Source organism: Neoarius graeffei, chromosome 15 (assembly GCF_027579695.1).
Source record: "Neoarius graeffei isolate fNeoGra1 chromosome 15, fNeoGra1.pri, whole genome shotgun sequence".
Taxonomy (NCBI): domain Eukaryota; kingdom Metazoa; phylum Chordata; class Actinopteri; order Siluriformes; family Ariidae; genus Neoarius; species Neoarius graeffei.
Window position 1 is genome coordinate 18,276,611 of NC_083583.1, and position 12,149 is coordinate 18,288,759.

The following is a 12,149-nucleotide window of genomic DNA, read 5'->3' on the forward strand; positions in this document are numbered from 1 at the left end:
TATGATTTGAAACAGGTGATGTCAACAGGTGATTATAATCATGATTTGGTACAAAATTAGTATCCAGGAAAGGCATGGGCGTCGCCACCATTGAATGTGAAGGGGACGTGTCCCCCTCACATTTCATAATTCTTCATTTGGAGCCCCCCCCCACATTTCATAATTCTTCATTTGGAGCCCCCCCCCCCCCCCCCCCCCCCCACACACACACACACACATTTAACATAAAATATTAGTTCACCCAGTGCCTTTTCTATTGCTTCGTGAAAGAATCCATTCCACTTGATCGATAAGAGAATACACATCCCACTGAAACTCCACTCCGGGTTTTCCGGGCGTTCCCTACAACAGCTCACCGCGCGCGAGTGAAGTGAATCTCAGCGCGAGCGGAGACATTTTTGGTGCAACTGCTCGAAAGTGGAGGAGGTGACGTCAGCCCCATTGCCACCTCATAATGTCTTGCTTTTGCTAAAACCTTATTCTTTTGTGATATGCCCTCAAAATTAACCCTAGGCCTCGTTAAATTAATGTTCAACTAAACAATGAAATAAGCTTAGCCTAATGGGGTATTCTTGATTGATGATGAATTGTTTGCAGTATTTGCTCCCTCCCCAGACACAATGGACATAAGGACATTCTTTACAAAGAAGCAGAAAGTCAGTCAAAATTTCCCCACAGGACAAAATTTCCCCAAATGTTAGTTCAGTTAGCTGGTTAGATGTATCAGCTAGCTTATTGTTAGCTATCATTTAATTCAACCCCAGTATACCTACCTTATTGTAATGCCAAGAATGAGGTCAAGTCTGCTCTGATGATATTTATTGATTCCTTGTTGTGATTTGAAGAACTTGTTTTGTCTGGTCTTTGCCAGTTTTCTTGAAAGTAACATGGGAAATCAGTGTATGGGGAAGGAATAGTAGAAAGGAAAGCGATGGAGAGAGATGGATGTTATTCCAGGTGGATTGTGAAGGAAAGGGGGATAAAAGTTATGAAGTGGTAGAAATTGTGGTGGCACCAATGTAAGGAGTTATATCTATAAATCTATTTCTTATACTAATCTGTAAATGTTACTGAAGTACCACCATTGCATGTAGGTTGACAAAACTGCACTTGTTCATTGTGTGAAGTTCTCTTTTATGTGTCATTGCTTGACAGTGTGATTTTGTGTGAAAAAAGTAAAATGCACCCACTAAAGTCACTGTTGGTGGTTAACAAAATTGCACCTGTTCATTGTGTGAAGTTGTTTTTTATGTGTCACCGTTGCTCGGCACAGTGTGATTTTGTGTTATGAAGTTTGCATGATGCCATGTCATGCCTGTTCATTGTGTGAAATTATGAATATTCTTATTTTTAAACATACAGTTGAGTGTCACTATTGCTTGGCACAGTGGCATGTTGTGTTACATCTAAAACTAAATAAAAAAGGAAACACAAAATAAAAAGTAAAATGCACCCATAAAGTCATTCTCTAGCCACTTTATCCTATTCTACAGGGTCGCAGGCAAGTCACTGTTGATGATAAATTGTGTCACATTCATCTCATTATCTTAGGCAGAGCAGTGGGTTTAAAAACAGGCTGATGAATATATGGACTAGTTAAATGAGGACTTATTGTTGAGTCTCGAAAATAGTCATTGAATTAAGTGACTTTTGAAGATAAAATTACGTGTTTAACAACCTGTTAAAAATACACCAGAATGCAGGAAATGGCATCTAATTAATTAAAAATTTTCTGGGGGAGGACCCCTGCCAGTGTGTCCCCCCCACATTAAAAATGCTTCTGACGCCCCTGGTGTGTTATATGTGAATATAGAAATGTAATGCATGAGTGGTGTGTGGGTGAGTGTGTGTTCAGAGTGCATGAGTGGTGTGTGTGTTGAGAGTGCACGAGTGTTGTGTATACCAGTGAGTGTGTTACATGTAAATATAGAAATGTAGTGCATCATGCATGAGTGGTGTGTGTGTGTGTGTGTAAGAGAGGATGTGTGTTGAGAGTGCATGAGTTGTATCTTATAGTGAGTGAGAGAAAGACATAGTGTGTGTTAAAGGCGTCGTGCGGTAATTTCAGCAATCAGGCTATATCATGTGTCAAAATGTCGGATTTGGTGGGTTATTCAAGCCCCTCGGTTTCCCGTGATCTTAGTGTCACGATGCGCCCACTACAAGCATTTAAAGTTGACGCGCACAGCCAAATTTAGGCAGCCAGCCGTTAACTAGGTCAACTTATGTGTGACGTCATACCAGTAACCTCCCTTGGGTGATGCTGGCCTGTCGCCATGTTTTCTCTATAGTGTGCGTTTACCAGAGTTGTTTACATTGCGGATTTTGTGGATTTATTCAGTTTGTGGATAGTTTTGAACACTCAAAACACTATGAAATGATGTATTAATATTCTGTGATACAAAATGCTTAATCGGTGTATTGTGTTTGGCTGTAACAACGAACACTGAACACTATTTGTGACTGTTGTTATCAATGGATCTGATTTCAAGGTCATGGCTAGGTATTGATAGAAAAAAATATTTTTTAAAAAACACATGTTTTAAGTGTTTCTATGTATCAATCATTAATTGTACAAAATGATTTTCATACATTTATGTATTTGTTAGGGTTGGGCGGTATCCAAATTTTGATACCTTTAAACTGTCTCTGTGTTTTCCCGGGGTATACGGTATTACCGAGAAAAAAATAATATTTTGTTTCGGCCTACTGTGTAACGTGCGCCTATGCCTCAAATGTACTATTTAAAAGCAGCATAGCGAATTGTGTGCATTGTGGTATGGATTAAGCAGCAAAGCGAATTTTGTGCATTGATGAATGGATTAAGAGATATTTCAAAGCATCACGCAACTCTTCCTTCATCTTGAAAATAGCATTCAACTGTCGTTTACACATGTCTGCGTTGAAACGCATTTGCAGCACTATTTCACCTACTCCATCAAAAAAAAGTACACGATGAGCAGGATCATACCCTTTCAAGCATGGGAAATAAAAAAAAGAAAAGAAAAAGAATCAACCAACACCCAAGTCCGTTTAGACTGCGCGATAAACCATATTCTTCAGCGCAAATGAGGCGAACCTAATTCAAATGCGTGATAGCTGCACAAGGCAAAATCATATGGGCCCACGTCATGCCATGGCGGGGAAATTAATAATCAAATGGCCTTACCTTGCTTAAAACGTTGTCTTGATCACATAACTCCTTACAATTATTCCACTTAAATCCATACGGTTTAACACACCCAACAAAGATAGCAAGCGCATTGCTAATTCCCACCAGAAACCTAACAGTTTACGCTACGATGTTTTCTTCCGTTTCTTCAGTAGATGACATTTCAAACGTTTATTACCCACATCCCAAATGTCATACGTTATATTATTTTACCTTGTTGTTACTCATGTAACCTACTCAAAACACAACTCATTGGAGAGATCTCGTGGAAGTGGAGTACCCCAGGCTATGGTGTGCCTTAGGGGACATATTAGATTTTTCGTTTGGTTTGAAACCAAAATACTGCCACACTGCCGATGTTGTATTTTTTTTTTTTTTTGCCACTAACTCGTTATCTTGACTTGCCATCTTTCAACCGCGGTCTCAGTCTCTCTTTTTTTTTTTTAGATAGGACAGTATAGAGAGACAGGAAATGAGCGGGGGAGAGAGAGACGGGATCAGGAAATAACCTCGGGTCGGCTTTCTGTCAGAATCCAAATGTCACGCAGGGTTGCCATGGTAACGACATAAACAACCCTGCACGCGATGAGAACTTCTTTAGGAAATTGATAGAATTAGTGAAAATACAATCACACAGTTATTCGGGATGATCTTCAATTTATTATTTTATATTATGACCTCATGTACTCCATATTTATTTAGATATTATATATTTTTTTTAAATGACGGTAATGAGACCAATACCGTTGGTACTTTTGGATACCTCGGGATACCTTCTTACCGTAATACCGCCCAACCCTAGTATTTGTCATATCTTTCTTTGTCACATGAAGTGTTGTCTTGATAACATATGTGGCACATAATTTTAGCAAATGGATGACAGAAGATTAATTGAAAGATTTATGCCACAGAGCTGCATTTAACTAATAATTATCACTTATTACTGACGATTGTACGTTTACTAAACAATGCAATACAAAGCTCAATACTCCCAGCCTATAACGTACTGAATATCAAGTTAAAATCAACCGCAATAAAAGGAAAATGATGAAAACTGGAATATCAAGGGGTCTACTGTATCAGAAGGCCCACTGCATTTCGCAAGATCGCAAGCTGTCAAGTTGCTAGAATTCAATCTTTCTAGCTATACTTTCACCCCCTACAGCTATCAGTATTACACATAATCATAGATTAATCACACAGCATTCTAATTCAAGTGAAAATGGTCTTTAAAAATACACACAAGTAATGATTTAGTCAGAGAAACCAACCAAAACAAGTCTTCAAGTCGCCGGTCTTCTTCATTCTCGTCTTCGTTTCTGTCGTCGTCAGAACTGTCCTCATTTTCTTCTGAAGATGAGCGCTCAGGTTCAAATCTGTAAGGCTGGATACCACCAGGACATTCAGCTGTCAAAATCTCTACTTGTGGGCCATTTTCTTCTTCTGTATCGGTAAAATCAAAGCTAATTTCCTCAGCATCACTCCTATTTTCTGGTGTGTCCGCCATTGCAACTGCACCGAGTGGTTACTGGTATGACGTCACGCAGCTGTTCCATTGACCGAGAGGGGGCGCTGCAAACGCAGGAAATTTCAAGTGATGGGCATGACCAAATAAGGACCGATTACAACCGCGGGAAGCTTTTGAAAAATCGACGGTCAATTTATTTCGAATCTCGAAAGCATTCTGGTGCAGAATAATGCGACTTTTATCGCCACTGCATGACTCCTTTAAGAGAGTGAAGTATGTGTTCATACATGAGAGAGTGTTAAGACAGTGCATGAGTGTTACATTTAAATATAAAAATTTAGTGCATGAGTTGTGTGTCTGTGTTGAGTGTATGAATGTTACATGTAAATATAGAAATGTAGTGCACAAATTGTGTGTGTGAGTGAGATAGACAGTGTGTTAAGAGAGTGCATAAGTGTTGTGTATGAGTGAGTGTGTTACATGTAAATATAGAAATTGTATTCTGCGGTTAGAGTGAGCAAAGTGATTCACAAACTCATCCAAGTTTAGGCATTTGGCTCGGCTAGACTCCACTCTGAATTGTCTGAGGACAGAATTGTAACTGTATGTCTACAAAGTGAGAAAACTTGAAGAGAGTATGAGATGAATAACTTGCCTCCCAAATTAATCGCACGTTCACGTAGGTTGTGTTGTTGGACTAGACCATGACTATCTGATGTCACGACAACCTGCTCATCCACCTGCTGCTTGAACGCGCAAAATGTTTGTGTGCTACGGTAATATGCATCCCCGCAGAAACCAAATAGGCGGAACAAAAATCCAGCGAGTGGAGCTAACATTTTGTGGGACATATCAGTTTTATAAATTTTATTGTCCAGCCCTGGGGTGGCCAGGGCGGGGCCAAGGCGTGCCCTGGGTTGCCACGCCCCCTGGCCACCCCTTAGCTCCGCCCCTGCTGAAATGCAGGAATGGATGTACTAGTATATTAACAAATGGAATTAAGTTGACCAGACAAAATATGAAATATCTTGGGTTCATACTGTCTGCAATGAAATACAAGTCAAAGTAAATTTAGAAATCACTGCTTTCTTTTTTTAATCTGCATTTTCCATACCATCCCCAACTTTTTCTGATTAGGGGTTGTATACACTGATTTACAATGACTGACAGGTGAAGTGAATAACATTTGATTATCTCATTACAATAGCACCTCTCAAGGGGTAGCATGCAAAGGCAGCAAGTGAACAGTCAGTTCTCAAAATTGATGTGTTAGAATCAGGAAAAATGGGCAAGGGAAAAGATCTGAATGACTTTGACAAGGGCCAGATTGTGATGGCTAGACAACTAGGTCAGAGCATCTCCAAAACCTTACTGTGGGATGTTCCTGGTATGCAGTGATTAGTACCTACCAAAAGTAGTCCAAGGAAGGACAGCCAGTGAACTGATGACAGAGTCATGGATGCCCAAGGCTCACTGATGTGCAGGGGAAGTGAAGGCTAGTCTGTCCCACAAAAGACAGAACAAAGGACACCGATTACTCAGAACCACTGAGGCAGCTGGGTTAGGAGTGCCTGCTGGCTTGTGTGTTAGGGCTTTTGGCCTGTCCTTGCCACAGTACCCCTTGTCAGCTCTGAGTCAGCTGCCATTGGATACTGAGCCCAGAGTGCATGGCATCAGGAGAGACCATCTGCATTTCTGCTCTGGGACCCTGCTCAATGTCGAACCTGGAACGAGAAGTGCTGGAGAGACAGAAATCAGCATGTAATTTGTGTCTTTATGGCCTCATCCAGGGGTGAGGGCCTCATCTGGAGTTCTTCCTGTGCCTGAGCTGGGACTACTGGAGGTAGCCCAAGGTGTCTGGGGGTCTCTTGCCTCCAGTCTTGACACCTTTCTTTTCTTTCTCCTCTCCCCATGTCTAATGTGGCCAAAGTGTACTCCAGGGCAGTGATCATGTCCTGAGACATTGTGGCTGCCTTCATCCCTACTGCTCTCCTCTCATCACCAGGGAGTACTCTCAGGAACCTGTCAAGGGTCACTCTTGACAGGTTCTAATCTCTGTTGCTTTCAGCTGGTCCATTTGGAGCCACTGCTAAATGATGCATAGAAGGGTGTCCATCTGCACTCAGGCCTCTCTGCCAGGTTTGTGGGTCCAGCAGTGGAACTCAGCAGCAGCCCAAGTGGAGAAGAGCCCACAGTAGGCCAATACTTCTGCCTAGAGAGTGTGATAGTTTTCTGCTTCTTCTACTGGAAGGGTGAAGTATGCTCGCTGAGCTTCCCTGGTGAGGAGAGGGCCAATACATGGTCCCACTCTCTTAAGGGACAGCCTTCTCTGGTGGCAACCCTTTCGAAGATGGCCAAGTCGACCTCAACATCGTCATCTGCTGTCATCTTGGTCAGAAGGTGCCATGCAGCTCAGGCACAACTGGGGAGAGGGGTTGCCATGGTGGATGCCAGATGACGAGTGCCAGGAGTTCTTGGCTGAAAGCCTTGAGCCATTTACTGCAAAAGCTGAGACTGTTGCAGAGTCACTTCGAGGTGGTGAATGATGGAGTCCACAGTCAGGGGAGGGGGTTGGGTCTGGTTCTGTGTCCTCTGCCTACATTCTTTGTCAGTGTGGCATTGAAAAGTGCCTGGGAGAAGACGGAGACACATGAGGCAGGAATAGTGTGAAAAAATTGTCTTATATTTTTGTTAGGAAGGAAAATGGTGCAGGGAAGGCGGTGTGCATTCAAGTCTTGGCTGTGAAGGTGAGCTCAGTTCAGGGTAGAGGAATAAAGAGCCTCTGTACCATGGTGCAGTTGGTCTGAGGTACTGGATCTCTGTGGTGGTGAGGGAAGTCCATCTGGGCTGGAGTCTGCTGGCAGAGATACGGAGCAAGTCAGGATCAGGAGGTAGACAAGCGTGCCACTTCACGGCAGACCGCTCCTCATGGAAGGTAGATGAGCATGCCCCTTGGTGCACTCCAGCCATGCCGAGTTGTCTCCCCCTGCCCTCGGGCCATGTGGCTGGTGCTAGTCCAAAACACTGGTGCTAGTCCAAAACACTGGTGCTGACATGGCACAGTTTCTTCAGTGTTGATATGGAGCACAATGGGTGATGTCCATTCAGCACCACTGAGGCAGCTGAGCGAGGAGCGTCTGCTGGCTTGTGTGTGAGGGCTTTTGGCCCGCTATCACCCCAGTAGACAGATACTTTATTGATCCCAAAGGAAATTTAGTCACCCAGTAATTTGGTATGACACACACATAATAAAAATTAAGCAAGAGGCACAATAAAAATTAGCCTGTATAATGTAACCGCACTATTCATATAAACATAGTAAACTGAGACTTTTAATTACAAGGTACCATACATATGGAGATGCAGTCAATAAATAATTTAATAGTGCAAAATGACAGTAAATCATTTTGCACTGGTAAATTATTTATATACTGCATCAACAATCTCCATATGGCATAATTTATGGCTGATTGGCATAAGTATAAAAATAAGCATACAAAATAAGCAATTAAGAGAATAAAATTAAAAATGTATTTACCTCAATGTATTTATATCAGTGTATTTAGTTAGGTAAGTAAAAACCAAGTAATTCAAATAATTTACTCTAAATCCCTCACATTCTTGACGGCTACTTTTCTTATTAGTTTCGCTTTTATTGAATAATTGATTTTAATTAATTAATTAATTAGCTAGCTGGAGATGAAGAGGTAAGGTACATTTGGACAGGTGATGAAAAGTTCAGTGAAAATGAATAAATAATAAGATAAAGATCTTTGAAAGAGAAGATAAGGGACTGCAAACTTGTAGAATGTCAAGAAGTGAAGTAGAAAGCAATCTGAATTAATATTACAGCATTGTCAGAGTAACCCTAGGCTGACACTTGCACGACTTTTGGCCACGATTTTGTCGTGGCAAGTCGTGCCATTTTGGGGCACGAACTGGGAGGCTCCCGCACTGTTCACGACTAGTTCACGCATAGTTCACGACGAGTTCACGAATGCGTGCCCGTCCACATTCACGAACTGGCACGACGAGTTCACGCATAGTTTGCGCATAGTTTACGCACTTCCCGCATTGGCACGACGAGTTTGCGCAATTCGGACGGTGTCGTGCCGACTTGGGCACGCCTATGTCATGCACAACCTCATCCTCATCAGATACCCACACGCAATTTCAGAAGTGGACCGCGAAGATCCGGACACACATGATCTGATCCCTGGTGGATGGAGGACTGACCGACACCTGCAGGGGCTGCTGCCTCTAACCGGCCATCATACCCAGAAGGATGCAAAGGATCAGCGAGACTACCTGTCACATTACTACATGTCCCCTGCTGGTGCTGTCCCTTGGCAAGAAAGAATGGTAGTAGCTTCATGAGCTGCATCCACAGTTGTTCCATTTTTGAAATAAAAGAAACGAAACTCCCCCCTCAAAAAAAAGTCATGAAGAAATAGAAAATAAAAGACATTAAAGAAAAAAGCAAGAAAAAAAATTGCGAATGGCGAGAAGTGTCCGGGAAGCCCTATATATACCCCCGCACCGACGCGAGCGCCACTGTTGCGCAGTAGTCGTGAACTGCTCGTGAACTCGTCGTGAACTGCTCGTGCCATGCGCAAACTGTTCGTGAAGTGCGTAAACTAGTCGTGAACTGCTCGTGCCATCAATGCGTGACTGTGTCAGTGGGAAGGCACGGCCACGCTGCGACGCGCACCAATTCGTGAACATGTCGTGAACTACTCGTGAACTCGACGTGAGCTGTTCGTGAACTATTCGTGGCAGTTCGTGACAGTCGTGGCATGGCGCGCACTTCCACGCACTGGCACGCATCGTCCCGACGAGTTCACGACGAGATCACAAACAGTTTGCGCATAGTTCACGACCCGGTCGCGAAATTTTCTCGTGACCAAAATTTTGAACATTTCAAAATTCTCGTCCCGACATGGCATGCAGTCACGACGGGTTTACGCACACTTCACGCCAGTTTACGACTAGTTTGCGCACTGGCACGACTCGAGTCGTGCCAATGCGTGCCACGGAATCGTGCAAGTGTCAGCCTAGCCTTACTCCTATCCACTCAGGAACATCACAGAAACCCAACTGACTCAACTCATATCTATCTTAGGAAAATCACTTGAGTGTACTGCATTCATTTCAACTTCTTCTCATGTAGGATTGTACTGTTTTGTAGCTATTATGTTAAAACTAATCAGATATTCTTATTTGGTCCTGATTAGATGACAGGTGGGATGATACAGGTTCTTTCACCAACCTGGAGAATTTTAAAAGCAGCAATATCATAACATGCTCATATGATCATATGACTCCCTTCGCTGTACTTCTGGTAAGCACTGAATTATTATCAGAAATCATGTGAGTAAACTAGGTATACTGTAGTTTTGCTAATAAATATGAATTGTCTGTCTGTTTGAGCAAGTGTGTGTGTGTGTGTGTGTTATTAGGTTGACATGAATCAGACACCAACTGATCGTGTGCAGTGGAAAATTCTGTCCTATATTACTTACATAGGTTGTAGTTTTTCGTCATTTTTCTCAGCAGTCACCATCTTCCTCTACATTTTCATGAAGTGGGTATTATAAATGTGTTGATATACAGTACATGTACCAGTGAGACATTTTATGATACAATTTAACTGGCTGAGAGCAAATATTTTAAGTGTATTTATAAAAATGTATAAATATTCTAGCAGATTCCTTAATCAGTTGTTATTTACATGTAATGTCATGCTGTTTTTTGTGATGTGATATGATAACTAAGATACTAGAGTAGACTGAAAAATGTGATATTGAATTATATAATTAATGTCTATAGTGTCACCAAAGGACTGGACCCCAAGGTGGAGAAGGCCCTTTGAAATCAGAGATTTGCACAGGGTCAAGAAAACATTACTGGATATTGTACTGTGTATTTCCATACTCCGGGCATTATTCAACAGGATGTTGTGGCTCACTATCCAAGGGTTTGGTCTACTGATTGGAAAGGGTGTGATTTCAAATACCAGCACCACTAAGATCCTTAAGCAAGACCCTTAACGCACAACTTCTGAGCTATACCTCATCTCATCTCATCTCATTATCTCTAGCCGCTTTATCCTGTTCTACAGGGTCGCAGGCAAGCTGGAGCCTATCCCAGCTGATTATGGGTGAAAGGCGGGGTACACCCTGGACAAGTTGCCCAGGTCATTACAGGGCTGACACATAGACACAGACAACCATTCACACTCACATTCACACCTACGGTCAATTTAGAGCCACCAGTTAACCTAACCTGCATGTCTTTGGATTGTGGGGGAAACCGGAGCACCCGGAGGAAACCCACGCAGACACGGGGAGAACATGCAAACTCCACACAGAAAGGCCCTCGTTGGCCGCGGGACTCAAACCCCCAGACCTTCTTGCTGTGAGGCGACAGCGCTAACCACTACACCACCGTGCCGCCGAGCTATACCTTCATCTCATCTCATTATCTCTAGCCGCTTTATCCTGTTCTACAGGGTCGCAGGCAAGCTGGAGCCTATCCCAGCTGACTACGGGCGAAAGGCGGGGTACACCCTGGACAAGTCGCCAGGTCATCACAGGGCTGACACATAGACACAGACAACCATTCACACTCACATTCACATCTACGGTCAATTTAGAGCCACCAGTTAACCTAACCTGCATGTCTTTGGACTGTGGGGGAAACCGGAGCACCCGGAGGAAACCCACGTGGACACGGGGAGAACATGCAAAGTCCGCACAGAAAGGCCCTCGCCGGCCACGGGGCTCAAAGCCAGACCTTCTTGCTGTGAGGCGACAGCGCTAACCACTACACCACCGTGCCGCCCCGAGCTATACCTTGTTCTGGATAAAAGCATTAGCCAAATGACCAATGTTAAATACTCCTTTAGATGCTTTTCATGATGAGGAATACATCATTTGCAGGGTTGTGGGCACGAGGTGGGAAAACATTCTGGACAAGCCACAAGTCCATCTCAAGGCATCTCACATATTTAGAGTTGCTTTGGAGTCTATTTTTCTGGAAGGTGAAACCAGAGACCCCAGAGGAAACCTATGCAGATACAGGAAGAACATATAGGGAGAACAAGCTCAGAACTGAACTATTAATTTCATATAAACACTAATTACGGTACGTGGGGGTGGCACGGTGGTGTAGTGGTTAGCGCTGTCGCCTCACAGCAAGAAGGTCCGGGTTCGAGCCCCGTGGCCGGCGAGGGCCTTTCTGTGCAGAGTTTGCATGTTCTCCCCATGTCTGCGTGGGTTTCCCCCACAGTCCAAAGACATGCAGGTTAGGTTAACTGGTGACTCTAAATTGACTGTAGATGTGAGTGTGAATGGTTGTCTGTGTCTATGTGTCAGCCCTGTGATGACCTGGTGACTTGTCCAGGGTGTACCCCGCCTTTCGCCCATAGTCAGCTGGGATAGGCTCCAGCTTGCCTGCAACCCTGTAGAACAGGATAAAGCGGCTAGAGATAATGAGATGAGACTAATT

The 12,149-nt window shown here is 43.4% G+C and overlaps 1 protein-coding gene across 2 annotated transcripts in view; it reads left to right on the plus strand.

Annotated features, from left to right (window-relative positions):
* LOC132899222 (adhesion G-protein coupled receptor G2-like) overlaps nucleotides 1–12,149 on the plus strand; it is a 54,471-nt gene that overhangs the window by 33,688 nt on the left and 8,634 nt on the right. For both annotated transcript variants that reach the window (XM_060940948.1, XM_060940949.1), the window contains 2 exons: nucleotides 9,875–9,981; nucleotides 10,100–10,224. In XM_060940948.1, the coding sequence (XP_060796931.1) occupies nucleotides 9,875–9,981; nucleotides 10,100–10,224 (232 nt within the window). The remainder of the gene's footprint in view (nucleotides 1–9,874; nucleotides 9,982–10,099; nucleotides 10,225–12,149) is intronic.